We start from the raw sequence: 25,088 nt of genomic DNA, 5'->3' as shown, positions 1-25,088 counted from the left end.
CTTGCTTCAAGAGGTTGGACCAATCGATTCAGCTTGTTGTGTCTCTTTACCTTGATATTGCTGAATCCAAAACAGGAACCAATTTTGAGATTCGATTCGACGGTTGGTGTAGAGCCCAGATACGAATTTCCCTTGAAATTGCAATCCAATATGGTAATTCAATTAAATATATGTGAAGTTTATGTAACATTTTCATAGGTTTTAATCAAGAAATATAATTATCAAAACTTAATCACTTTTTCGTATTGTTTGTTCTACGAAGCAAATTTGTATTGGATTCATATGGTTGGTAACAGCTGATTAATCTTTACGTGTACTATAACAACTGTTAATTGTTATAGAGTTGAATTAAAACGTTGTTTTCTGGATAATTGTTTAAGTTATCAATAATTCCAATATCCGTAGATGGCGTCGTGTTTACCTTTCTAATCACTGTATATAAATTAACCTTGGGAGGAACCTTGTCGGAAACACAACTACCAATCGCGAATGTTTGTAAACAATCACGGTATTCTACAGCTGCAACATGTCCCAAAAAGAAAGATATTTTACTAATCCTTTTCAAGATTATTGTGAAAATGTACACGGACCAACAGAGAAGGATTTGATTCCGCGAGTGACAGTGTTAGATTTGATAAAGAAATACGTTAAACTTATCTTAACCAATGCCGGTGCAGAGCGCGAAGATTTGTACGTGGGTGAAGCAGGTAACAATTACGGTGTTCTTACCAAACCGAAATTGTGCAAAACACACTGATGATTGACTCTCATTTTACATTAGGAATCGCATTTATGTTCTGGAGGCTCTCCCGGTCAAATGAAACGAAACGCCTGTTCCCTTGCTTAGAATATGCTTTAAAATATATTTCCCATGCGAAGGAACTTGCCTCGGCTTTGCCAAAGGCAAGCAGCTCCAAAAGTCGGGTAGCGTTTTTGTGCGGAAATGCGGGAATAGCCGCTGTTTCAGCTGTCATTTCATACGACATGGGAAAAGAGCAGATCTTGCAGAAGGACATAGATGAGTTTCTGAAAGGCTACCCCGCGTGTGCCAAACCCGATGCGAGCATTGCGGATGAGGTGCTGGTAGGAAGAGCTGGTTACCTTCACGGCGTTTATTGGCTGAATCAATGTATTGAACCAAAACCAATCCAACGGAATGTAATAGAAGACATCTGCGAGGCACTTCTTAAGCGTGGTCGAACCTACGCCAAGGCAATCAAACACACATCGCCGTTAATGTACGAATATCACGGTAAAGAATACCTCGGAGCGGCCCATGGAGTCAGTGCCATTTTACATGCTCTACTAGATTCCCCTTGGTTTTGTGAAAATGAAACGGGACATTACAATATTTCAACATCGAGGCAAGCCGATATCAAGAATACACTTGACAGCATATTATCGCTGCTTACTAAGGATGGCGATTTGCCAACGAGGTTTGATTCGGATAGAATGCTCGTACACTGGTGCCATGGTTCCGGTGGTGCAATCTATCTCTTTGCGAAAGCATACCTTATTTACAAGGAGGAAAAATATCTCAAGGCATGTCGGAAGCTGGCCGATCGTATCTGGCAACGTGGCTTACTGCGTAAAGGACCGAAAATTTGCCACGGGGTGTGCGGGAACGGATACGCTTTTCTTCTGATGTATCGCTTAACCTTGGAAAAGTTGTACTTGTACCGTGCCGCAAGGTTTGTAGAGTTTCTAACGACGGATATTTTTTCGAAACACTTGCTCACACCAGATCGACCGTTCAGTCTGTACGAAGGATTAGCCGGTGCCGTTTGTTACCTGGTAGATGTGTTAGATCCGTTGAGTGCTTCCTTCCCGTTCATGGATGTATTCGAGTTTAAATTTTAAATAGCTGGTTTATCTTAAACTAAATTTAAAAAAATGTAATATACAGTGGTTTAGAAATTGGATGAATCGTAATATTTGTGTCTACCGAGTCACGGATGAGGTGCAAAAATTGGTTCCGGTAAACCTACCGACTTAGGGTAAAGGCTTCGGAACTGTCTTCGAAATTTGTTTGGTTGTTTCCATCATGTGCGGCAAAACAGGGAGGAAACAATTTGGATGAAATAACAACAGTTTGTGCTAGAGTATGACAGAACCACGATAACGCTGGTACAGTTGCTGGCACCCGAAGGCACGTCGCCGTCTGGTCATTCGGCTACGTCGAACCCCTGGAACATCGGCCGGTGACCTTGGGTAAAGAGTCGAGCAGCACAACACACGAACGTGGCGCCAAGCATGAACATAACGCAGCTACTCGTAGGCGATTGGATAAAGGTATAAAACGTGCCTTATGGTGGTACATCTCCATCAGTCGTTTTGGCGGTCAAGTGTTAAACAGGGGTTAGTTTGCAGTGGCTCATCATCATGAGATTTTCCATCGCGCTGGTGTGCATTCTGGCACTGTGCGCCATCGTGGATGCAAAGTGCAATAAGTGTAAGAGCAACGAATGTGAATGTAATTTGGAGATAGCACGTGGGCCTCCAGCTCAACCGTTTCCGTTTTATAAGAAAAAAAAGTGCAATGTCACTCGACCGCTTGAGCTGAAACCGAAACCCGACGTCTGCTCGTGCGAGCAGGAGTATCGCATCCGTCCGCTGGCACCCGAGAATTGTGAACCAAAGTTTGCAAAGTCTCGATCCTGTGAGTGCGGCTTCGATCAACCGGAACATAAAGTCAAGAGGTAAGGAAGCCCGCACAGGAGATGGTGTTTAAATATCTCTGAGTCTAAATGTTTTTATTGTCTGTTTTTCCACTGGCTCTCTTCTGCAGGAAGTATCCGGCCGATATCATTAGCCGACTGCTGGCGATCGAATACGCCAACAAGAAAGACATTCCTGAAACGCATCTGTACGTTCATGGGCGTCCAGTAACGCCACCACCTGCTCAAAAGCGGGAAGGTATCGACGAAGAGCGCCTGCACAAAAACCACCTGCACGTGGTTGAGCTGAAGCCGGCACAGCGGAAGCGCGTCCACTATCGGATGTACTCATCGGAGGAAACCGAGGGCGCACCGTGCCATCCGAAGGAGGACAGCTACTGTGACCTCTGCTACGGAAAGGTTGAACGTCGGGAACCAAAGTTTGACGTCCTACGACAAGATGGGCCGGCCTGTGACCATTGCCAGGATCGCGATAGTACGGAGGAAGTTGACGAAACGGAGGAGGACTTTTCCACTGAGCCACCGGTTAAGCACTGCTCCAAGTGTATGAAGTCGAAGAACACTTGTGACTGCCCGAAGAAGTACGACAGCTACGAGGATGACTATGAGGAGTACGAGTGTCCATTTGCTAACAGAAACTCCAGGTCGATTCGCTCGCCGGGTGCTGCTGAATCTACGCTCGTCGTTTAGGGAACGGAGCGTTAAGGGACGATTTGTGCGGGTTAAGTTGTGATATTCTTTACTAATCGTAGGATTGATTCATTAGCGGTGCAAACGTGTTTGTACATAGTGCCAAGAAGCAATCAATAAAAACTGAGTCCTGTATAAATCCAGACTTTTTTGTAAAACGGAGAATGATTGTAAAAGTGTCCGAAGACTCATAATCCGACCAGTACTCATCCGAAGATAAGTGTTATGCATATGAACGGACTTCAGATGATTATTTCGTTGTTAAATGGAAACAACATTTTTTCAATGTTTCTCACTCACTTCTAAAAATCGTTATCATTGAAATAGATTGGAAATCCATTCTAAGGCTTCACACGGTACGTGATTTTATGATGCTGCAAGTAGCCGGAATATTTGGTAATTGGCTGTTATTTATTAATCAAAGGTCGAAATAAAACCAAACCAATTCAACCATCAAAGCAATGAAATTTGAGGCAATTTATTTTAAAAAGAATAATTTCAACATTTGCTTAGAACCAAAAAGGTCTTGAACGAACTAATCTAGATGAACATGAAATTTAAGTTTTTTAATTAAAGTAAATTAAAAAGTATACTTAAAATATGTTGTCTCGAAGGAAGACTGAGCTTTGCAAGACTTAAATCAAGCTATCTTATATTCAAACAACTTTAAGTAAATTTTTGTTTGTTTGTTGAACTTTTAGATATTTAATTTACTTTAAATAATACGGCCAGGTCTGATGTAAAGTGAAGTAAAGTAAATGGAAAAATGAAAAAAAAATAGTTTTAGGCCGAAGTATTTTTTGCAAAACTCGTATATTCACTTTACGAAACCAAACAATCGTTACTTAATTATCATTTGCTCGGCACTAGTTTTTTTAACATTGATAATATTTTTATGTATCCACCGCTTGAAACATTTTCGAAGAATGATGAAATACTCACAATTGGTTTTGCTGCACGATAGAGCGTAGAAATTATGTTATTTTTTGTTGCTGTCTATTTTCAATGTTTTGAATAAAAAACCTCAGTTCCACACGTCTCACGATTCAACCGTGCTTCTTGTCTTCTATCGAGAAGAACGTAATCTGCAGTTGGACATAATAGGGCGTTGAAATTTGAAATCCGCTTATCGCACGCATTTCTTTCACCGTCGGTAAAACGGTTGTGCAGACGCCTTCTTTCGCCCTGCACAGATAAACATTATGCAGAAATGCCGAACTCAGTAAAATTCCTTCCAACATCGCTGGAATCCAAGAAAAACGTGGCGAAAACATCCCATGCAAAGCGAGCAAACAATCTCGATTGTTGCTCGTTGAAATAATGTTTTCCTTGCGGTGGTCGCGTTGGTTGGTATGTTCATACACACCGGAATCACACCAGCCACCACCAGGTACGTGACCTAGGCAGAACCGCTTTGCGTAACCAGACCACAACAATTCCTCTGGAACAGTGCTCCGGAGCCAACGTGTCTACAAGGGCAGTGTATGGTTAAAAGGAGCACCGATCACTGGCGAAGGTTTTGGGGAGCGGAAAAATATTAAAAGTTTTTCGTAGGTTAACGACGAAAAGTGCAGCTATAAAATGAAGTGTCTTGCGTGGATCGTGCTCTCTACTGCCGTGTTGTTTCTGCTATGGCCGGAACGATCGGAAGGCTTTCCGAGGGGGTGCTTTAATTGTGCCAGGAACAGAGGATTTCCCCAAGAAAAGTGCTGCGATGAGTGTCCCGTTTGTCGGCACAACTTCGATGTAGAAGCACCGCCAGATCCGGGCTGCCGGAAAGTTACCAGATATCAGTACGATGTGGAGAAGATCACGGGCTGCCATAAGGAAACTTACGATCGGTTGGATGCAGCGGTCGAGGTTTTGCCCGGAAAAGGCTGCAGGAAGTATGCGAATAACGTTAATGGCCCTTGCAGCGGTTTGTGATCTAATGGCTACTCTCTTTTAGATCTTATCAGTACCACTACGACGTGGAGAAACCCTGCAATTGTTACGAGGAAAACTTCGACACGTACGACTTTGAGGTCGTAGCACCGAAGAAGGAGAAAAAATGCCAAAAAGTGAAACTGGAGGCATACGCGGATCATCCTGTTCGACGTAAGTATTCCGCTGAAGCGTAGACTAACTTTCCTTACATTAATACCGTCGATCTCGACTTTCTATTCGCTACAGACTGCCAATGCGACTGTAATCAAAGACGGTACGTGCAGGGAACGGATTCCCGAAACCGGACTCTTTTAAATGTTTCAGATAAAACCACCTCCAACGAGTCGTATGATAGTGATCGTAACCGGATAAGACGATTAAAACGGCACATTGAAGATGGTTTTAAAATCCAGCTTCCCCACGATGCCATACGGTGCGAATACTCAGCGCAAGTACGCCGACCAAATCGCCCTGGTTTAAATCGGAGATCCCCGTACCATCGTAGTTTACCGACCGGGCCCCGGCTCAAGCGAAAAGAAAAGCAAAATGGATTCCTGACCAATCAGGGAGGATTCGTTTGCCACTGTGTTCCGTCGGATCAAAATGTGGATAGGGCCGAAGGGTACACTGGGGACCTGGTTGGCGCTGCCAGGAAACCCGCTTCCTTCCGCGAGCAACCGGTCTACATCGGGGACTCGTCGAACCCGATCACTTACGATCAGATCAAGAAGCATATGGATGCGCTACCCAGATCGGAGTACAGTCCCTCTACCAACGACGTCATCGGCAATCTGACCGTCCTGTTCTACGATATTTACCAGCAGAAGCACAAGAAAAACTTTACCCTTCCCCTGAAGTACGGTACGCGCACGGTGGTGGAGAAGGGTGATGGTCTGCAGCAGTACGATATCAAGCCGATCGAGGGCGAATATCAGCCAGCGAAATTGAACAAGCTCGCCTCGAAGGGGCTACGTATAATAGGGCGGAAAATAGAAGAGAAAACTGGGCAGACACCAGCATCACGAAGAAATCGACTTCAGAGACGACCCTGACCTTGTTCTTTTTAGTACTTTTTCAGAGAAATGCGAGAGTCCGGTTATGATCACATTGACCAGTTTACCTACTTAATTAATACTTCCATCAATGATTGTTTTATCCCTCTTCGTTTCATGTGTATTTATGATGAACGTTTAACTTTTGTACATATTTAATTTAGCTGACGTGGACGAACTCACCGACTGTGGACGTGACGATCCCTACGGAAGACTTGAACATCCTTGCGACCATTCAGACACTTGAATAACGATGCCGACAATCCTCTTCGTTGAAGTGCAATCTCCGATCAGCATCATCAGTGATCTATTGAATGTCATGAAATAAAAATTTTAAACACCATATTTCATACTTTGTTATGCTAGCATCTCATTTTATCTCAAACAGTTTCATGTTTTGACCTATCAGAAATTGTGTAATCAATTATATTGAAAAGGAAATAAAGTTGTTACAACAGCATCGTAATACATTATAGAAAACATCTTAAACATTCTATTTTCGACGATAAAAATTTCTCATTCAGGGTATTATATTCAAAAACACATTGTGCCTCAATTATGTAATCAACATTGATGCGATAAAATGCACTAACATTTGTAATTATTATTGAGAAATGTTAGGTGAACAACGCAAACCTTTTCTGGGTTTGTCCCAATAATTCTGTGAAAGTCAACTGAAGCGAATGTTTCGATGTGATTTGTTTTACAAAACGAGCTATGCACAGCATACAAAACAAAACCCAGTTCATCTGCAAATGCGATTGATTAAAAAAATGGTTAAGATGATTGGCGCGTGTTTGGAAACTAATGACCAAAAATAAATAATTCCTAGTACTCTAATAATTCCACGTACTTTCCGGTTGGTACGTGTACACATCTACAACAGATATACTGTTAAAAACCTATCGTAAATTCAGTCAACTTTATTCAACAATTTTCGCAAGATTCATCACTTGCCTCCGAGCTGCCATCCTCTTCCGATTCGGCCGAGTCCCGGCGCCTTCTCTGGGTGTTGTACTTTGGCGGCGGTCGTCTGTAGGGTTCACGGTGATCATACTTTGGCGCCTCTTTTCGTTCAGGTTCTTCCGAGTCCTGTTGTGGAGTGCGAACCTCGTTGTGCCGGCAGGGTCCTTCATCAGAATCGGAACCGCTGTCGTTACTTCCGCTCTCGGAGTCGTTCTCATCGGTGGCTGGGTTAAAAACCTGGCCAACATCATCACTGTCCGAGCGAATGAAATGTTTCTCGAATCTCAAGTCTTCCTCGTCGTCTGCAACCATCGGTCGTGGATTGTCACGATGATCGCTGAATTTACGCCGCCGAATTACTTTGCGCTCGTAGAGTGCCTGGCGCGGATCATCTTCCCGACTTTCCCCTCCGCGGTATCGTTGGGCCCGACGTTGTGCCTCGAGGCATTTCTCCTCCGGATGTTGGCTTAGGCAGCGCATTAGCTTCCGGACACTTTCATTATTGCGATCGTACATTTCGTGCAGATACCGTCGGAAGCAACTAGGTAGCTCGATCTCCTCCAGCTGGTCCTCCAACGAGGTCGATTTTGGTGTCACCTCGTACGACCGATCGCGCCCACTCGGGACCTCACTCGGGACGTCCGCATGCCAGAAGTCCTTCAGATACGATTCCGGAGCGTCATCCGCCTCCGACGACGTGTAATGGTTTTTGCGCCGGTATCGCTCGAGGTGCGATAAGCTGGTAAATACCTGAACCGGACGCCCTGTGTTCGATTTTGTTTGTCGCTTCACCTGTTGGCTTTCGCCTTTCGCCGGCAGCTGCTCCGCTGACTCCAGATGGAACCACACCGGCTCCAGTTCGATCTTCAGCTTGTCGCTGTCGGAAAGCTTCCGGATGTGCATGACGTGGTGCGATGGTTCGGCATGGCCGTACAAGTCAGCATCACTGCGAACCTTGAACAAAGAGTTGCCATTGAGTGATTTCTGCTCACCTGCTGCTAGTTCTAGGTATTTTGGACCACACGAAACCTCACCTCATGCAGCATAAGGCATGCAGCCACTAGCAGACCCCCCAAGAGCATCGGTGCGACACGTTGTTTCATCGTTCCGTCGGACACTGGATCAGCTCGGTAGATCGCATGGCTTTGTAGGCGCTTTCCTATGTCAGCTAAGGAAATTGCTTTCTTACGGTAGAAAAACAGTTGCGAGGAGGTCAAATGTTGTTTTCAAATACCTATTACCTTGGTACAGCAGACCAAAGGCAAAGCCTGGTAGACCTTCTAGCTGTTGGGTCGGGTTCCCGCTTTACGTGACTTTCGCTTTCTTATTTTTCCCAACAAACGCCCCATACGCTCCGTGCTTTCTATCCACGGAAGTAAGTAAACTTTCCCATTTAAAAAAACACATTCTTTTCTTTCACATTAAGCAAATTATTTTGTTAGGTCTATGCCACCGTGCGACCAAACCATCGACCAACAGAGTAATCATCCACTGATTTGACCTTGTCGACATGATTCGACGGAATAAAACCTTTAATTTAACCCGTCAACATCCCAACCCATCGAAACCCCAGTTCGCGGGATCCAGCTATGCTGGATTTGCAGACAAAGTTTTCCATCAGCTTTTTTCCTTGTGCAAAAAAAAAAACTCCCACTCCCACCTTACACGAATGGAAATGCAAGTTCTTCAACAAACCGCACGTCGCAGGTCATTTATGTTTCTGCTGATGCTAGCGGGTAGTTTGCGGACACGGTGTAAGATCGGTTGAGGGTATCGCTTGGTTAGTTTTGTTAAACCGTCAAGCCGCCAAGAGGCAAGGTGTTCCGAAGCACCCTAAAACTACCAAGCAGTTATTCACATCAATGACGATAAATCGTAGTTAAAAGATGAAGGTGGCCATAGTGTTCGCGTTAGCCGGAGTCCTTTCGTCCATCGGGTCAGGGAAGTGTGTAAGTAGTGTACTGTATGTGCAAAAACGAAGGATACTGATCAAGAATTAACTTCCAACAAAGACGTTTCCCTGCGAGCGAAGTAATGGATCTCTTCAAATGAGTTTCATTCTGGCAATGAGATTTATTTTATGAACGATAGGAACGAACAACGAACGTTGTTAGTATTTTTATTTGAACCTTGAGCAGAACCGTTACAATTTCTCTCTTTCAAAAGCAATTATACAAACACGACAGAAAAGGTGTCTTGAATCCGGAGTTGGCGAGCGCACGAGCAGCAACCAGCAGTGGCGTTTCTAAATCACCCTTGTTGGAGATAGTGCTCCGAATTCTCGACACCATTCAGATTATACCCAAGAAGCGGTCAAGGCGAAACACGCACTCTTTAACCCCGCCCGGTAAGAGTTTCTGGTGGATGGTTCTATGCTCTGGGAGTGGCTAAGAAAATTCCGTGAATACACGAATTTTGGTAACGCAATTCACGGGTCCACTTTTATTTTTATTTGCACTTACATGGCTGTTTTAGGGACTGAGTCACCTGCAACGTCTGCACAAATATGGGCAGCACGAGCATACGGGTAGAAGAATTAATTTGCTTTTGCATTGAAAAAGGCACTTTATTGTTGTATCTTCCCGGGTATAAGCATTAATCGATGGGATGGGCTTCATCAGCGGGTCGCCATAGCAACGTATCCTCGATCAAAAAGCATTACCGTAGATAATCTATGAAAAGGCCCATCGGTTAATGCAGTGCTGATAACTCGATAATTTGAGCATTCCAATGACATGAAAATATGAAACAGCTTATTTGATACAACCACTACAAAGCAGTTATCCAACAAACTATAGTTTAATGATAATAATAAGATCAGCATTCAAGTTATATTACCATTGATCAACTACCTACCCATAGTTAACCTTAGCGGAAGCAAAAATAGCTTTACTATGTAAACAGACAATGTATTTTAATACAACTAACCCTTTGACACTTCACCCTTCCGAACATTGTCTGATGTATTTACCGAAAATTGTCGGAACAGTGTCTGATGTATTTACCGAAAATAATCAATCTCCATTCAAATTTGTCCATCGCCTGGTGTGTTTGCCCATCGCATTATCACACTATTTTTTCATAACTTTTGGAGGCTAAATTTCGTCCGTTAAAATTTTCTGCAATCTGCGCCATTTGGCAACCACCGGTCGGGCTTAGAATGTGTGTTGACTAGCTTTGTCGTGCGACCATCGCCGGCTCATCCAACAGCTAAAAGCTTTTTTTCCTACCGTCGGACATTTCTAATACGCATTAAATCAACAGTCATGGTCATTACCCAGCGTGGTCGCGCTCATTTAGCGATTGGGTTAGCGGGAATCGGACGGCTTGCGTAATTTGATAATGGCCCATTGCACTAAGATGATCGTACGAATCGCGACCCAGCTCGACGTGTGTGTATGTGAGCGGGTATTTTTGTGCTTATGATTGTTTATATTACTTGCTTCTTTTATTATTATTTTTTCCCACAACCGACAGTTACCGCTGTTTGGAAGAACACTGCTCAGCGGTCGCGCGGAACAACCGCTGATGGCACTCTCGCTGGAGTCGAGCGAAACGGTCCCAGACGTCGCGGAGGAACCGTTGAGCGGCTCGGGGAGGGACACCAGCAGGCGGCACTGGGACGCGAATGATTTTCACCGAAGCCACGATCAGCTGCTACGGTACATGTCCACCACCTCGGAACGGTTCTACGACATAGTGCTGGGTGTACTGCAGGTGCTCGAGAGTCAGGCCCGCCAGGAGGTGCAACGGGCCCGGCTCCAGCTGGAAGCGACGCAACTGGCCACGGACGGCAGCGACGACGAGTTGTCGACCTAATGGGTCAATTGAGCCCTTTCCGCTCGGTCTACCTCGCCACGAGTTGGGAGTCACATGTTTTTTCCACTCTAAACTAGATCAAGGAACGCTGTCATTGGCATTGGCTTTCAATTGAGCTGAATGTTAACGATGGTATTGACAAAAACGTTGCGGCGACACCGGAAAAATGGCAAATAGGTTGTTTGGGTCTTATACTGAGCCCAATGCTTCAGAGTGATTGTAATAGGAGCGGTTTATTTTAATAGTGATTTTAGTATAGTATATTATAGTATGGAGTAGAAGTACTTCTAGCATTGTAATCAATTATGAAAACTTTTCAGTTTTCGGGAACCAATATTTCGGTTAGTATTAAGATCATTTAGATTGAATTGAGAAAATTAACATATGTTAGAAATTATTCGAAAAATCGTCGCTAACTAATTAATTTAATTGAGAAAGTTTTGTAATTTGGATAATAAAACTTTTGAATCAAAATGAATTACAACAAATATTCAACTTTTTTATGGTATATTAATTTTGTATCATTAAAATTATATAAAAGGGTCTATTTTTTTTACTTAAACATAACATAGTTTATTGTTTGTCATGACAAAAATCTAAGAAAAGTTTAGTTTACAAGCATTGATAATAAATATAAATATCTGGCGAAGCAAAAATAAAAACGATCGTTTGTTATCAAGTAGGGAGCTTACGTACCGAAAGAACACGCGCATACAACCACAAATACTTGACGTCGATCATTGACGGACCATTGCGCCGTGAATGGTCATTCGGCTGATAAGCGGGAAAAGGGATTCCGCGACGATTTTAAGGGAGTAACTCATACATGTAAGGTTGCGCATGTACACACAATCGCAATCATAGCATGAATTAACCAGCAAATGCTATAGCCACGATAGTCGACAGTCGGTGGTATACGTAGGTGAAGTACGCCAGCCCCGAGTAAAGTAAATAAAATATCAGTTCAAGTGCGACGACTTGTAGCATTCGTGCGCGATAACTCGTCGGTGTAGGATCCCAACGTTACGATTCGTTCGTTCTAACGCTCGCTCATCTTTAACCTAGTGCGCGGTCAACCACTACTATCAGTTACAAAATGGCCAAGTTGGGATTGCTGTTCATTGTGATCTTCTGCATCATCCAGGTGAATTCTACGAACTTTAAATTATTGCTCATACAGTGTACACGTGTTCATGATCAACGTATTCGATTCTAATGTAAACTTAACTTAACGTTAACTCAGTCACATGAATTTGAATAGGAATTTTGTAAAAATGGAATGTCTTGCGCTTTTTCTACAATCTTTGTGATTCTATTCAAAAGAAAAATGATGCTGCAAAGTGTCAATTTAAAAGTTTTGGTTTTGTCCAGTAACACATCAACGTACTCAGAGTATTATAAGCGATTCTTTGCAAAGATGTGGTTTTTAAACATATCACCAATCGCTTGTTCACAGTTCACTTTAGCCGCCCGGCTGCGCCGAGATGCCATTGAGGATGGTATCGATACCTTGAAGCAGAAAGTGTCGGAAACCTTCACCAAGGAAAACGTGGATGTAAGTAGTAAATAACATAGAATCGATCGAAGGATCGACAATAAACACTATTATAACTATTTGAGATGAACATTTTTTTTCTGTCTTTTTTTTTGTATTTTTCGCTTTTGTTTCTGTGTGTTGAAACGAATAGTCTTTTCTGAGCAAACTGGGAGAGTTAGGAGACACACTGAAGACGAAGGCCGGCGAGTTGGGTGACGTTATCCAGCAGAGGGCCAGCGATGCGTTCAAGAAAGAATAGAATGCCCAGAGAATCCAGCGCAATTGTTGCTTAAGCATCATCATCTCCTAATGCGTTTTAATGTTGCAAAAGCTAAAAACTAAATCATAAAAAAAGAATAAAAATGTATAAATTAATACAATGTAGTTCAGTTTTTTAAATAAAAAAAAAAGGGTTGAAGTGAAATGTTGAAGTAGATGACGAGAGAGTTCCGTTAAAAAATATCGCTCCCAATTCTGGTACAAAGCGCTAGCATAAATAGTTTTCAAATTGCTACTGCTGCATAATTCCTCAAATGAAATTTATTGAATCTTTACAGAAGTTAAATGGTAGAGGTTATTATTACAATTTCTGCTACTTTAAATTTTACTTAATCTTAATACAATACATTAGTTGCCCTCGCATTTTCCTCCGCATTTTTGTCAGACACTCATGTAGTCTAACGTAAGGCGTTCCGAATAATCAAAAATCACCGTCTTAAACGTTATTCGCTACCTCAGACCAACCCTTGAAGTACTAGAGTTTTACCACACTTAGAACACCAATTGCTCACATAATGGTGGACAGGATATTCTAATCTGCCTGAGAGTGACTTAAAAATAAATGTATTTGAGTATCGACTGAAAGAATGAAGGTAATTGGATCATATTGGAAAGAGGATCATATTAAATGCATTGTTGTTATTAGTCAATATCTTTTCGACTTTGACTTACATGTAGAGGTCTATGTCTCCAGGTTAGCTTGCGAAGGCCCAGGAAGCTGGATTCAATAGCCGTACTGGAGTAAATCCTCACTGAAGGAAGAAGAAGAAGAAGAAGACTTACATGTAGGAAGTTTGTTTCTCAATTAACTTTGGTTTAAGCTACTTTTACTTTTCAAGATTTATTTTCAAGTGCGGCAAAAGGTTTCGGGCATGACAAAAAGGTGTTCCACGCTCCGTGCGTACGCAAATCCTACGTGCCGAGAATATGAAATGCATCGATAGAATTGAAAAAAAAGAAACCAATATGTTTTGAATGCTAAGAGAGATTCATGAATGCTACATAACTGTGAGAGGAAAACAGGTTGAACACATACAGCGCCAGGCCACCGATTGCTGAACGCCACCCACTCTGGCCACAGATTGTAGGGATCATCTTTCTTAGCCATAATTTCACAAATAATATTAGATAAGGAATGTGTAGCTGTGGCTGCCTTCACTCCATTATTGCCATTAGCAATGTTGAACGTAAATAAAATATCATCGCACTGTCAATAATGTGTGTTTGTAAACTCATTGCCAGCTCGGTCCGGTTGAGTCTTCGCCTCAAAGTGAAAACAGAACCTTTGTACTTTAAACCAACCTGTGTATAATCTCCGTGAGTAAAATGATGCTTTGCCAAGATTTACTGATACCCAATTTTCCATCACATTCTTTATGTTTATGCTCGTTTCTCTTGCTTGTACCATATTCCAAGCTTTATCGACAGCCGAATGATAGTAGACGATCTTCCTACGCCGCGGTTCGTATGACATAGCACACCTCCGGAACGCTAATCGGCCAACAGACACATGCAAACCGAACACCCGCGTCCATACAATAATTTCCGCGAGGTGGTGGGGCGTATAAAAACGCAACAACGACGCAACCTGACGCTTCAGTTGGAAGTTAGAATCCCGTTTGCTCTAACGCATCCCGCATCGTGACTGTCCGGTTGACCAGTGTATACTACAGACATAATGGCCAAGCTTGTCTACGTTGTTCTTGCCCTGTGCATCGTTCAGGTGTGTTACTAATTCGGCTAGTGGAATAAATTTAACGTCGTGGTACTTTGTTTCGTTAGTTCTTTCCGTGCAAATATCGTGTCTAATTATGCGTTCCGTTGGTCTCTTCAGGGTTCCTTTGCATTCGTCCGTCGTGACGCTCCGGCCCCACCGGCTGAAGAAAACAACTTCTTCAAGAACTTGTTCGAGGTCGGCGGCAAGATCCAGGAGGCGTTCGTCGAGACGCAGCAGAGTGTGCTGAAGTCGCTCGGTTTCCAGTCGAACGATGAGGTCGTGCAGACGATCCAGAAGAACACCAACCAGTACGTCGAGCAGCTCCGCACCGTCCAGGGTACGATCGAGGCGGAGGTGAAGAAGCACTCGGACATCTTCGAACCGCTCGTGAAGGACCTAAATGCCAAGCTGGCCGAAACGACCGCCACGCTGTCCCAGCAGAACCCGGAGGTAGTGCAGAAGGCCAAGGAGTACCAGGAGCAGGTCCAGGCGAACCTGCAGTCGCTCGTGTCCGAGGCGCAGAAGACGGTTGAGAAGCTGAAGGAGGATACCCGCGCACCGAACGAGGAGCTCCAGAAGGCGCTGAAGCAGATCTACGATTCGACGTTCGAGACCCTCACCAAGACGGTCAACGAGCTGAAGCCAAAGAACTGAACTTACGCAGGGAAGGAAAGTCTCTCTTGTGGAGGGGAGTTGAAATTTGTTAATAAAAACTAAATCTCTAAAATCCAAATGAAAATTGTTCTTTGTTTCTGTTCCGACTGCTTCATTGGCCGTGATTTAGCTATACTGATTAGAGCTCATGGATTGTACCAATCATGTGTTGGTTTTGTATGGTACGTTTGCATTAAGGGTCAAGTCGGACCATCGTTTCAAATTGCACCAATCAAAGACAAGGTCAGCCATAGCTTTTTCGACTCGGCCACTGCATACCACGTCAGCAGAATTGTTCCTTGGCGTTCTAGGCCGGCGCCATACGCTGGTCGAAGCTAAGGCCAGCCGTATCAGTAACTGGAGAATTAAACCTGCTGACACCGGTACTCCGAAAGGTTATCACCGAGCACCACGCGACGCGGATTTCCTTGCCGGAACCTATGTGAAGTACGCCAAATTTTCACTGCCAACAAAAAACTTGCGATTGTGAAGGATTTTGGATTTATGGATTATCAGCAACAGCAGAAGTTTGCTGACACACTGGGAACGGACTGCAGTTATGGTTGGTAAGTTGTTATTGCGTATAGATCCAGTGGTGCAAATTGCATAAGTCAGCTGGCACGATCGAGCTAGTGATGATGATATCCAAAAACGAACATCGATTGACAATCAGCTCCAAATACGCTCCCAGGCTGCATAGGGATAAATCATACGACACACATAGCGCAAAGTAAATGCGAGGAACGCGCACAATATGGCAGAGCTATCACTCTTCATAGACATATCCATTTCCGGACGAATTCCGGTCAACAAAGGTGGCGCGATGGCATGCCGCTACTCTGCTTTACGGTTCCCATGATTTACATTGAACCGGGCTGGGAACGACGTGAACACACAATGCGCCTACAGTGTTTGCCTGCGGGGGTTGGCTCCAAACCTGATTCACGTTTGTGCACCGATGATGCGCGTTTCAAGCTGCTCAGCCAGCATTAGCCGACCACATTTATCTACCGCACGTTATCTTTGTATGTTATCTCTGGCAAGGGAAGATGAGGCTGGTGAATTTTAACGAGAGTTAGTCACCGACCCGTCGATAGAAACATGGGATAACGTGTTTGAGTGATAACATTACTCGAATTTTAAATAACAGATAAAGCAACACGGTCATCGAGGGATGGCAATATTAGGTACTGCAAAATATTCCATTTCGACGAAATGCATTTCGTTCTATTCTATTTACTCATTCGTGACTCACGGAAAGAAAGACGGTGTAAACTGTGGTTCAAAAATATGTGGTAAATGTTTGCTTCGACGAAATGTTTTACATTCTTTTGTATTTACGCATACCCCAATCATGAACTACCCGTTAAATAATCTAAATAAAAAAATAATGTTATGAAGCCGCTGTATAACCGTTATATTATTCTGCATTTCCAAATTTCAAAATGCCGCATCTCACTAAACTAAATCAAAAACTAAATTAACACTGTTAAAGTGAAATATGTAAACTTTTTTATATTTTACTATAGCATTTCCATAAGTCTTATCATATTTACAAAACCAGTCATTCGAGCGCAATCAGAAACAGCAGCTGTTGCCTTTCTTCTCAAACAATATTTACCCGCTAAAGGTAAACATTCCCAATTAGAATCGTACGCTTGCGATTCCGTTAGTGCGACCGTATTTGTTAATACAGTTCCTCACTTTCGTACAAACGAGCTAGCCGTCTTATCGACTGCTTCGTTTTGCGCTGAATAAACTCGTCCACGTGCGAAAATATCGTAACGATTCCCATCAGTCGCTCCAGCGTGCCATGGACCTTTTCCGCCCGCTCGACACTGCCCTCGGTCGCCGGTTCCGACGAGCCTGGGGCAAGCAGCCGCGACATGGCCGGGAAAAGCATTGGTCCGGCGTCGGCCAGCTTGCCGTACGGGATCGCACTCCGCCGCACGTCATTGTAGTCGTAGTCATCATACTCGTCGTAGTCGGCGTTCTCTTCCGACGAGGAGTAGTGTTGCGGTGCCAGCGAGCGCTTCCGGTGCTGACAGCCACAGCTCGGAGCCGCCTCCTGTGGTGCGATGTTCCGCTGGGGCCGGATGCTCCTCGGCAGCAGCCTAGAGGGGGAGGATGCCTGCAACGCCTGTGGGTGAGCAGATAGGTTCGGAAAAGAAACCAGTTCATTTTCAAGATGTTCAAGGTTGAGCTTGGTGATGTCTATCCGGGGCAGCGGTGGAGGCTTCCGGCTAGTCGGGACAATCAATTTCGGGGTCATAGTTGTTGCCAGTGAGGTGGTTGGAAGCGACCGTGGTGTGGTGGTGTCGGTTCTAGCCGGTTTGCTGCTCATCACGATCGTCTTTCTTCGACGCACTTTCCGAATCGTGGTCATACTGGTCGTGGTTCTGGTGGTCGTCGTTGTCAGCGTCGTCGACGTGGACCTGTTTCCAACGGGGCTGCTTCGCTTTATCGCCGGCAAAGGAGTAGTTTTTTCGGGTACCCGTGCATCGTCTCGCAACCGTTTTTCTACCCGCGGCGCGATGGGCAAGAAGTCGTCCTCGATGACGTTCTCCTTCACATCAATGAGATCCGGCTCGATGGGAGATGGCCTCAGCTGGGGAGGCTCACCCCTGATGACAGGCTCACTCTGGTCCGGTAGATTTACAGTCTCATAGTTCGGCCCCGTTGGCGGTGATCGGCCATCGGGGGAACTCGTTTCCGAGCTTCCCTGCTGATCGTCTGCCTTGAACGATCTCGTGTGGAATTGGTTCAGCAGTTTCACCGAGATCATCTCACTCGCTGAAACGATGTTTCGATGTTTTGATTACGTTCGCGTTGGCGGCCAAGTTTCCAAAAAGTGAACGGCATAAAAACGAGAAAAACCAGATTAGACCTTATCACTTATCGGACCTGCGTTCATGGTCACGCTCTTTCACGCGACCGGAGATCCCCTCGCGGACTTGCCTTTTTCGCGGTCACCTTCACCCGTACCGCTTGCCATCGGCACGAAATGCACACTTTCGCCGTCCTCATCGCTCGGCACGATCCCCACGGTTCCGGGTGGCTGTTTGGTGATTTTCAAAAAGCGAGCATCCAGCCGCAGAACGACCGTCTAAATTTAGGCAGCAACGGAACGGTAGGGTGAAGAAGAAATCGGGTTGGAAACGAAAACCATTAAACACTGAACCATCACTCGATTATGACACGATGCACGATTGGATTATCACTTCTTCGTTATGTCATCGACTAAAAGTGATCTTTTTTTCCCTTCGCACATCCTGCTCACTAACGACGACGACGATGATAAGCTCTTCGTCGAAAAGGCGCACTTTTTCCTCCCGTTTCCTTTTTGAGCTGATAACACCGAAAGAGGATGATGTCGGATGGAATCGGGGAAAATTTACTCGCCAAGAACACTCCCGTCGTTCGGCTGTTTGATAGGAGCCTTTAGGCCAAAAATGTGCCTTCTTACCGATAGAATCAATGCCAACGTCAGCAGCAGCTTGGTGGAAAGGTATCCAGGTGTCCGGCACATGATGATTGATGCACTCCGAGGGTGTCCCTGCTAGTGTCGGAGCGACGACTCTGGCCGCCACACGCCACCTACGGAATGTTTTCGGAAGTAGACCATTTTCGTACTGTGATGCAAACTTTTTATTACAAATAAACAATACCACCGTCTGCGAAACGAGCCCTCGGTTGGAGCTGACGGTTGGAAGCCCCGTTTCCTGGATCGGCGTGTTGGTAAACCTCGGGCAATTGGTGGAAACCCCGTTACTACTGAATGTATTTTTAGCAACAACCATCGTAGACCAACAAGTGTGGTTTGGATGAGGGATCAAAAGTCCGTTGTATCTGTTTAAAGTATGTTGTTTAAAAATACCGTTCAAAATTTACTTTCTTCTGACCCGTCATCCAATGGCTGTGCAAAAGGTTACAAGGCATTCACTTTCGCTTGGGCTTCAAATTAAATCAACAGCCTCATCGCAGCGATCACTCCATAGATCTTCATTTTAATGTCGTGAATTTTTAATCTTCAAGAAAAAGCGATTGTCATTAGCAATTTTTACTCAGTTTTTGTTTTCCTACATAAATGCGTCCGTTGATTTGATAAGGAAACCAAACGAAGTAGGTAATGCAAAAAACCGTAAATGCTCCACCTAGCGAAACGAGTTAATTAAAATTATCATGCGTCCGCTTACTGGAAGTTATAAAAATCTGTTTCAGTGTAAATTACTGCAGACCATCAAACACAAACTTCGTTTGTTAGGTTTACAAAACTACCTCAAATATTGCAGAAAAGCACCGTTTGGCCATACTTCAGAGCTGTCGAACACATGCCAAACTGTTTCAATTCTGCATTGCTGCACATTAAAAATGAAACATAAAATTTGAAATTGTTCAGCTACTTAGCCAAATTATTAATTCGTTTCAAATTCGAATAGTTTTCTATTTAATAATAACGAACGAAATTTATGTCCGAACGAGCCGATATGATGGTAGTAGGAGTGTTGATAGGCTGAGCGTGATCGTCGGGTAGAACGTTTGAAACCTCGATCGAAATCGGTCAACCGTAAAATAACTGGCTATACACATTGTGTTGAGGCAGTTATGTGATTTGACACAACAAAAAAGAAACATTAAACCACATTGATATTCAGATCATTTCCCGTCCGACGAACGTTTGATCAAGGGCCACCCAGGTCATAGATTCCTTGATTTCAATTTGTGTGTCCAATATTAGATGATGACTACCCTGCCAGAGTCCATTCTGACCATCTTGTCTGCCACACTTTGCACTGTCTTCAATTATCTGTCGGCCGCCTTTCTAAACATCAAACAAGCTTAGGACTTTTAATTACGTACGATGATAAGCGCACGGAAGCCGATGATGAGAAGTCTTTATCGCGTAGAGAGTTCCAGAGAACGTTGTTAGATGGGCGTTAATTAGCACCGTCTCGAAATGTGAAAAAAGAACGGGAAGAGTAGAACACACCCTTCGGCATTTGCCATCCTATCCTCGACCGTGAATCCTCGGCCTTCTTATCTGCACCACCAGTGCACTGCTGGGGCACGATCGTTCCAAATCAATATCACTGCACCGCCGTGTGGTATGCATGCAGGCGCGATCGATCAATGCAACAGCTGCTTCGATGCAGCGAATGTCGAACACAGTTCGTCTTCCTCACTCTTTCTCGCTTCTGCTTGGTTGCAATTCAACATTCCTCGCTTCCCGCGACCGGTTCAATGCATTCCCAACACCCAGCCACCCACAGCCAATGGACAGAGAAATGCTTCGTAATCATAATTCAGCCACACCGGCATGCATGATCTTACTCAATTAATTATTTAACTTCCAAAGCCCCGCATGGGGCCGCAAGTGAGGAAAAAACAAACAAACGGGGTAATCCAGTCTTCGCCGTCTTGTGTGCGTGAGGGTTAAATTGTGCCGGAGCTTACGGACGACGAAGATAGCGCGAGAAAAAGTGTTGGCTTTTTATTAATCGTGCGCCGAGAGCGTGGGGCCGCCTGTCCAACATTTCAACCAGGGCGGATTGCACCCCACAGACTGTGTCAGCCAGCCAGCCAGGCAGCCAGTTGTTTGGTTGGAGCACTTTGGTGGGGCTGTGCGCTGAACCGTGCGTGTTTCACTTCTGGTGTTGTCGTCGATGTTTGGACACGGTTTTATAATTCTCGAAGAAGCCCCTCAGCGACACAGCAGCGAAGGTGCGGCGTGACGAGCCGCGGGGGTCGTGACGAGGGTTGTGCCGCTCTGGCCACCCCAACCTACAGTGGATGGTCCAGTGTGGTGTAGGCAGCGGTCGCTTCGGTTGCTGCTCGAGCTCGATTCCGTTCAGTTCGAACGCGAAGGTTACACGGAGAGCATCCAACGTCGTTGTTGCTGCCAAAGTAGTGAGTTGTACTCGCGCGCGCGCACACAAGGGGAATTGAAAAAGGAAAAGAAAAAGCAAAAGTGAATGGAAAGTGCAGAAAAGCCAGCAGTTCGCTTCCATCGATGCCGTACAAGTGATGGAAAATATTTCGTATCCGATTTCGGGGTTTCAACCGAACCAAAGGAGGCGTTATCGCAATTCAAATGAGTTTGTGTCGTGTTAAAGTGCTGCTGGTGCATCGGACAGTATAGCTTTGCACCGTCAGTGACGTGCTGACGGTAGATTGCGAACTTGCGGTGAAGACTAGTGCTTGTAGAGGAAGAGAAATCCCCCGGGGGGAGGGGAGCTGAAACAGTTTCACCATCGCTATCGGCGAAGGTGATCGAGCCCCAGTGTGAGCATTGACGGTCGAGCAATGGATACGCTGCAGTACGATGAGGATATTTCCGCCAATGGCTACTACCAGCGGTTACTAAGCGACCACCACAGCATCCTGGAGACGGCCGCCGTCGAGGGTTGGATCGTGTGCGTACCGCGCGTCGGTTCCTTCAGCGACCAGTGCCTGCAGGATCAGGAGTTTGCCCTGGCGCACGTCCTCGTGCCGAACGAGGAGCTTCCGGAGACGCACTTCTTCAACCTGAACTTCCTGCAGCTGAAGCTGGCCGAGCGGGCGCTCGTGTTCGGCGGCATGCGCGTGCGCATTCTGTTCGAGGAGATATTCTACCGCGACGGGCTGAAGTACAAGGTGTGGTGCATCGAGCGGCCCCTGCACGACATGAAGAAGTACGGCACGTACGCGGAGGACGATCTGTCGCTCGGGCGGTTCCTCGGCATCGGTAGTCTCACCGAGGCGGTCGAGTTTATTCGCACGGCGGCGAAAAAGAAGGACATCTTCGGCCGGATGGACGCGAGGGTGCAGCAGTTCGTGCGGGCGAACGGCGACTTCGGCCGGTGGCAGTTCGAGGAGCAGAAGGCCCTGGTCAAGATGGTGTACGTCGAGTGCTTGGATTTGATACTGCAGAACCGCAAGCTGAAGGACCGCTGCCAGCGCGATATGCTGCTGCGGCGCAACGTGAAGGTTGCCATCGAGACGTACGTCATGGACAAGCTGTACGATCACGTGAAGAGCGTGATCGACGTGTGCCGGATGGAGCAAGCGGAGGGCTTCAACAAAACGCTACGCAACCTGGGCGATGTGCACTGTACCGAGTTCGAGGTGGCCCAGCGGTTCGGCGATCTGATACCGCTGGCGAAGAAGGAGCTGGCCAAAATCGACCATGCGCGCACGGTGATCGATAAGATCGGTTGCCTGCAGCGGGTGATGGATGTGCTGACGAAAGGGAATGGCTCGTTGCAGGACACGGTCACCGTGGACGATCTGGTGCCGTTGTTTATTTTTCTCATCCTAAAGTCGGGCCTCACGCACTGGATGATGACGATCACGTTCCTGAAGGAGTTCCAGTTCAACAACGTGTTCCGCGAGCAGCACATCGAGACGGGTCAGCATGGTTTCCTCATCGCGACACTCGAGGCGGCCATCGTGTACGTCGGCTGTGGGAGTATTACGCGAACTCAGCGGCTCGGTGTCAACCTGGACCCACGAGTACGCTCCTCACGGTCCACGGGCAGCTCGGAGGAGGACGAGGAAGAGGAGGACAGTCTGGCGGCATGGGGGCAGTTTCGTAATGCGGACGATTTCCTCAACTACCTGCTCGCGCTGATGCGCAAGGACGAGGAGACGCGCGTCGTGGAGCTGCTGCAGGATATCACCAACAATCAGGCGCTGCTGTGCAACGTGCCGAACGAGGAGGCCGGTTACTACTACTATCTTCCCTCGATCGACGACCAGAACCAGCAGGGCCAGGCGGCGATACACCTGGCGGCGATCCTAGGCAACGCCAAGCTCCTGACGCTCATCCTCTCCCTCCAGCCGAACGTGAACGCCGTCGACGCAAAGAACTGGACCGCGCTGCATTACGCCGCAGCGAACGGTCATCAGAATCTGCTACTGCTGCTGCTGCACGCGGGGATTAACATTAACAGCACCAGCAACGATCTACACACATCGCTCCATTTGGCGTGTCTTAATGGCCACAGTGGATGTGTGAAAGCGTTGCTGTACTTCTCCGAGCACATGCGCATCTACGTCGACGTGAACGCGGCCACCGAGCTGGGCCACACACCGCTGCACTACGCCGCCAAGTGGGGCTTCCTGGACATCGTCGAAACGCTGGTCGAGTACTCGGCCCGGGTGGAGGTGGTCAACAAGCTGGGCGCCACGCCGTTACGCTACTCGCACAACGTTCGCATTACGAAACTGCTGGTGGACGCGCTGAACGACCAGCGGCGCATTGCCGCCGGACGTGGGCCCCGGTCGAACGGGCGCCCGACGACCGGGTATCTGGTGGCAGATGAGCTGCTCAGTTCCCAGCGCTACTCGGACCACGATCTGCTCTCGGAGGATGCCCGGGAAAAGCGCACAATCGAGGAAATGAAGCGCATCGAGAAAGCACTGGAAGCCATCGCCGCCCAGGACACCAAGCTGGCCTGCGTTTACCTTGGCATCGATGGCGGGAAGGACGGTCGGGTGGGTGACCTGCTACCGTCACCTCGTTCGGACTACGAGCAGGGAAATGGTGAGAAACTCTGCCACCCGCTGTGCACCTGCAATCGATGCGTTCGGAAGTCGTCCGAGTTCTACAACCTGCTGCGGAAACCGTTTGGGTCGTCGGCCAAACCACCGGCGTCGGAACCCCCGAGGGCGCCGCGACTCCGGCTCAACCTGAACGCCGTCAACGGCGAAGGCTACACGGCCCTGCACGTGGCGGCCATGCACGGCAACGTCGAGATGGTCCGGGTGTTGCTGGACGAACACGTCAATCCCACCATTCGGCTGAAGTCCGGTGCGACCGCGCTCCATCTGGCGACACGCGAGCGACGGTTGCGCATCGTTCGTATGCTGCTGGCCCGGTGTCCGACGGCCGACATCGTCGACCTGAAGGACAGCCGGGGCGACACACCGCTGCACTACGCGGTCGAGCAGAACAATTTGCAGCTGGTGCAGATGCTGCTGGAGGCCCGGGCGGATCGGAGCATACGCAACCTGCAGGGCAAACGGCCGATAGACATAGCAAAGAATAATCTGTACTTTAATGTGGTCAACCTGCTCGAACAGCAGTCGTAAGGGAAGATGAAAGGCGCGCTGGGGACATTTGTGTAAATTGCAGTGTAAATATGGTTTTTTTTCAATGCCCTGCTTTTCGTCGTATATGTAAAAATAAAACAAATTAATTGTTAAACGCCCACAAATGTTGTCTTCACAAGACATTTGTTATCGCGATTTTCATCCAAGCCCGACTTATTTGCTTATTTTATTACTTTATATGCAGATAACGACAATGATGACATTTAAACAAGGTTCGATAAAGTCGGTCTCGGTGGGCCAATTAGTGGGCTTTAACACGTATTCAGATTGCCAGTTTCTTTTCTTCTTCTGACTAGATTGAAATAGCTAACGATTATATGCGCAAAATTTTAACAAAAAAATAATGTATTTTTGCGTTTATAACACCACTGCTATCCACGATTATCAGATATTAAGAAGGGATGGTGCTAAACTCGGGATTTGTATCCTTCATTTCTGCTGAAAATATACTTTCGAAGATTTTTTTTTCCTGGACATCTTTTGTAGGAAAATACTTACATTCACGTTTGCAACAAATTTAATTAAAAAAATCAGAAATGTCTATCTATTAACTATTAACCTGTAAATTCATTGCGGCACGATCCGAAAATCTGTGAGATTGGTATAAAAGTAAAATTGATCAAACATACTGGGTTGTATTATGTTATACACGCTAAAATACAACTCGACATTATCAA

At 46.1% G+C, this 25,088-nt stretch overlaps 8 protein-coding genes across 8 annotated transcripts; 6 read left to right on the top strand and 2 right to left on the bottom strand.

Annotated features, from left to right (window-relative positions):
• The first annotated feature begins 526 nt into the window (after positions 1-526).
• LOC131284785 (lanC-like protein 3 homolog) lies at positions 527-1,860 on the top strand. The gene is made up of 2 exons (XM_058313644.1): positions 527-707; positions 782-1,860. The coding sequence occupies exons 1-2, from the start codon at positions 527-529 to the stop codon at positions 1,858-1,860; spliced, it is 1,260 nt and encodes a 419-aa protein (XP_058169627.1).
• Positions 1,861-2,382: 522 nt separating this feature from the next.
• On the top strand, positions 2,383-3,385 carry LOC131288735 (uncharacterized). Its single transcript, XM_058317908.1, has 2 exons — positions 2,383-2,699; positions 2,789-3,385. Exons 1-2 carry the CDS (start codon positions 2,383-2,385, stop codon positions 3,366-3,368), a joined length of 897 nt encoding a protein of 298 aa, XP_058173891.1. The 3' UTR covers positions 3,369-3,385.
• Positions 3,386-4,949: 1,564 nt separating this feature from the next.
• On the top strand, positions 4,950-6,346 carry LOC131284784 (uncharacterized). The gene is made up of 3 exons (XM_058313643.1): positions 4,950-5,254; positions 5,317-5,465; positions 5,541-6,346. Exons 1-3 carry the CDS (start codon positions 4,950-4,952, stop codon positions 6,344-6,346), a joined length of 1,260 nt encoding a protein of 419 aa, XP_058169626.1.
• Positions 6,347-7,273: 927 nt separating this feature from the next.
• On the bottom strand, positions 7,274-8,415 carry LOC131284783 (uncharacterized). The gene is made up of 2 exons (XM_058313642.1): positions 8,347-8,415; positions 7,274-8,266 (listed from the first exon to the last, which is right to left on the bottom strand). The coding sequence occupies exons 1-2, from the start codon at positions 8,413-8,415 to the stop codon at positions 7,274-7,276; spliced, it is 1,062 nt and encodes a 353-aa protein (XP_058169625.1).
• Positions 8,416-9,198: 783 nt separating this feature from the next.
• Positions 9,199-11,131, top strand: LOC131284782 (uncharacterized). The gene is made up of 3 exons (XM_058313640.1): positions 9,199-9,275; positions 9,499-9,679; positions 10,790-11,131. The coding sequence occupies exons 1-3, from the start codon at positions 9,199-9,201 to the stop codon at positions 11,129-11,131; spliced, it is 600 nt and encodes a 199-aa protein (XP_058169623.1).
• A 3,494-nt stretch (positions 11,132-14,625) lies between these two features.
• LOC131288283 (apolipophorin-3-like) lies at positions 14,626-15,318 on the top strand. The gene is made up of 2 exons (XM_058317403.1): positions 14,626-14,670; positions 14,782-15,318. Exons 1-2 carry the CDS (start codon positions 14,626-14,628, stop codon positions 15,316-15,318), a joined length of 582 nt encoding a protein of 193 aa, XP_058173386.1.
• Positions 15,319-17,005: 1,687 nt separating this feature from the next.
• On the bottom strand, positions 17,006-18,808 carry LOC131288854 (uncharacterized). Its single transcript, XM_058318034.1, has 3 exons — positions 18,785-18,808; positions 18,277-18,424; positions 17,006-18,111 (listed from the first exon to the last, which is right to left on the bottom strand). Exons 2-3 carry the CDS (start codon positions 18,311-18,313, stop codon positions 17,006-17,008), a joined length of 1,143 nt encoding a protein of 380 aa, XP_058174017.1. The 5' UTR covers positions 18,314-18,424; positions 18,785-18,808.
• A 2,813-nt stretch (positions 18,809-21,621) lies between these two features.
• LOC131284781 (ankyrin repeat domain-containing protein 27-like) lies at positions 21,622-24,390 on the top strand. Its single transcript, XM_058313639.1, has one exon. The coding sequence runs from the start codon at positions 21,622-21,624 to the stop codon at positions 24,388-24,390; it is 2,769 nt and encodes a 922-aa protein (XP_058169622.1).
• Positions 24,391-25,088: the final 698 nt, after the last annotated feature.

This window comes from Anopheles ziemanni, chromosome 3 (genome assembly GCF_943734765.1).
Source record: "Anopheles ziemanni chromosome 3, idAnoZiCoDA_A2_x.2, whole genome shotgun sequence".
Taxonomy (NCBI): domain Eukaryota; kingdom Metazoa; phylum Arthropoda; class Insecta; order Diptera; family Culicidae; genus Anopheles; species Anopheles ziemanni.
Note: the sequence above shows the minus strand (reverse complement) of the source record. Positions and strands in the feature narration are given on the sequence as shown.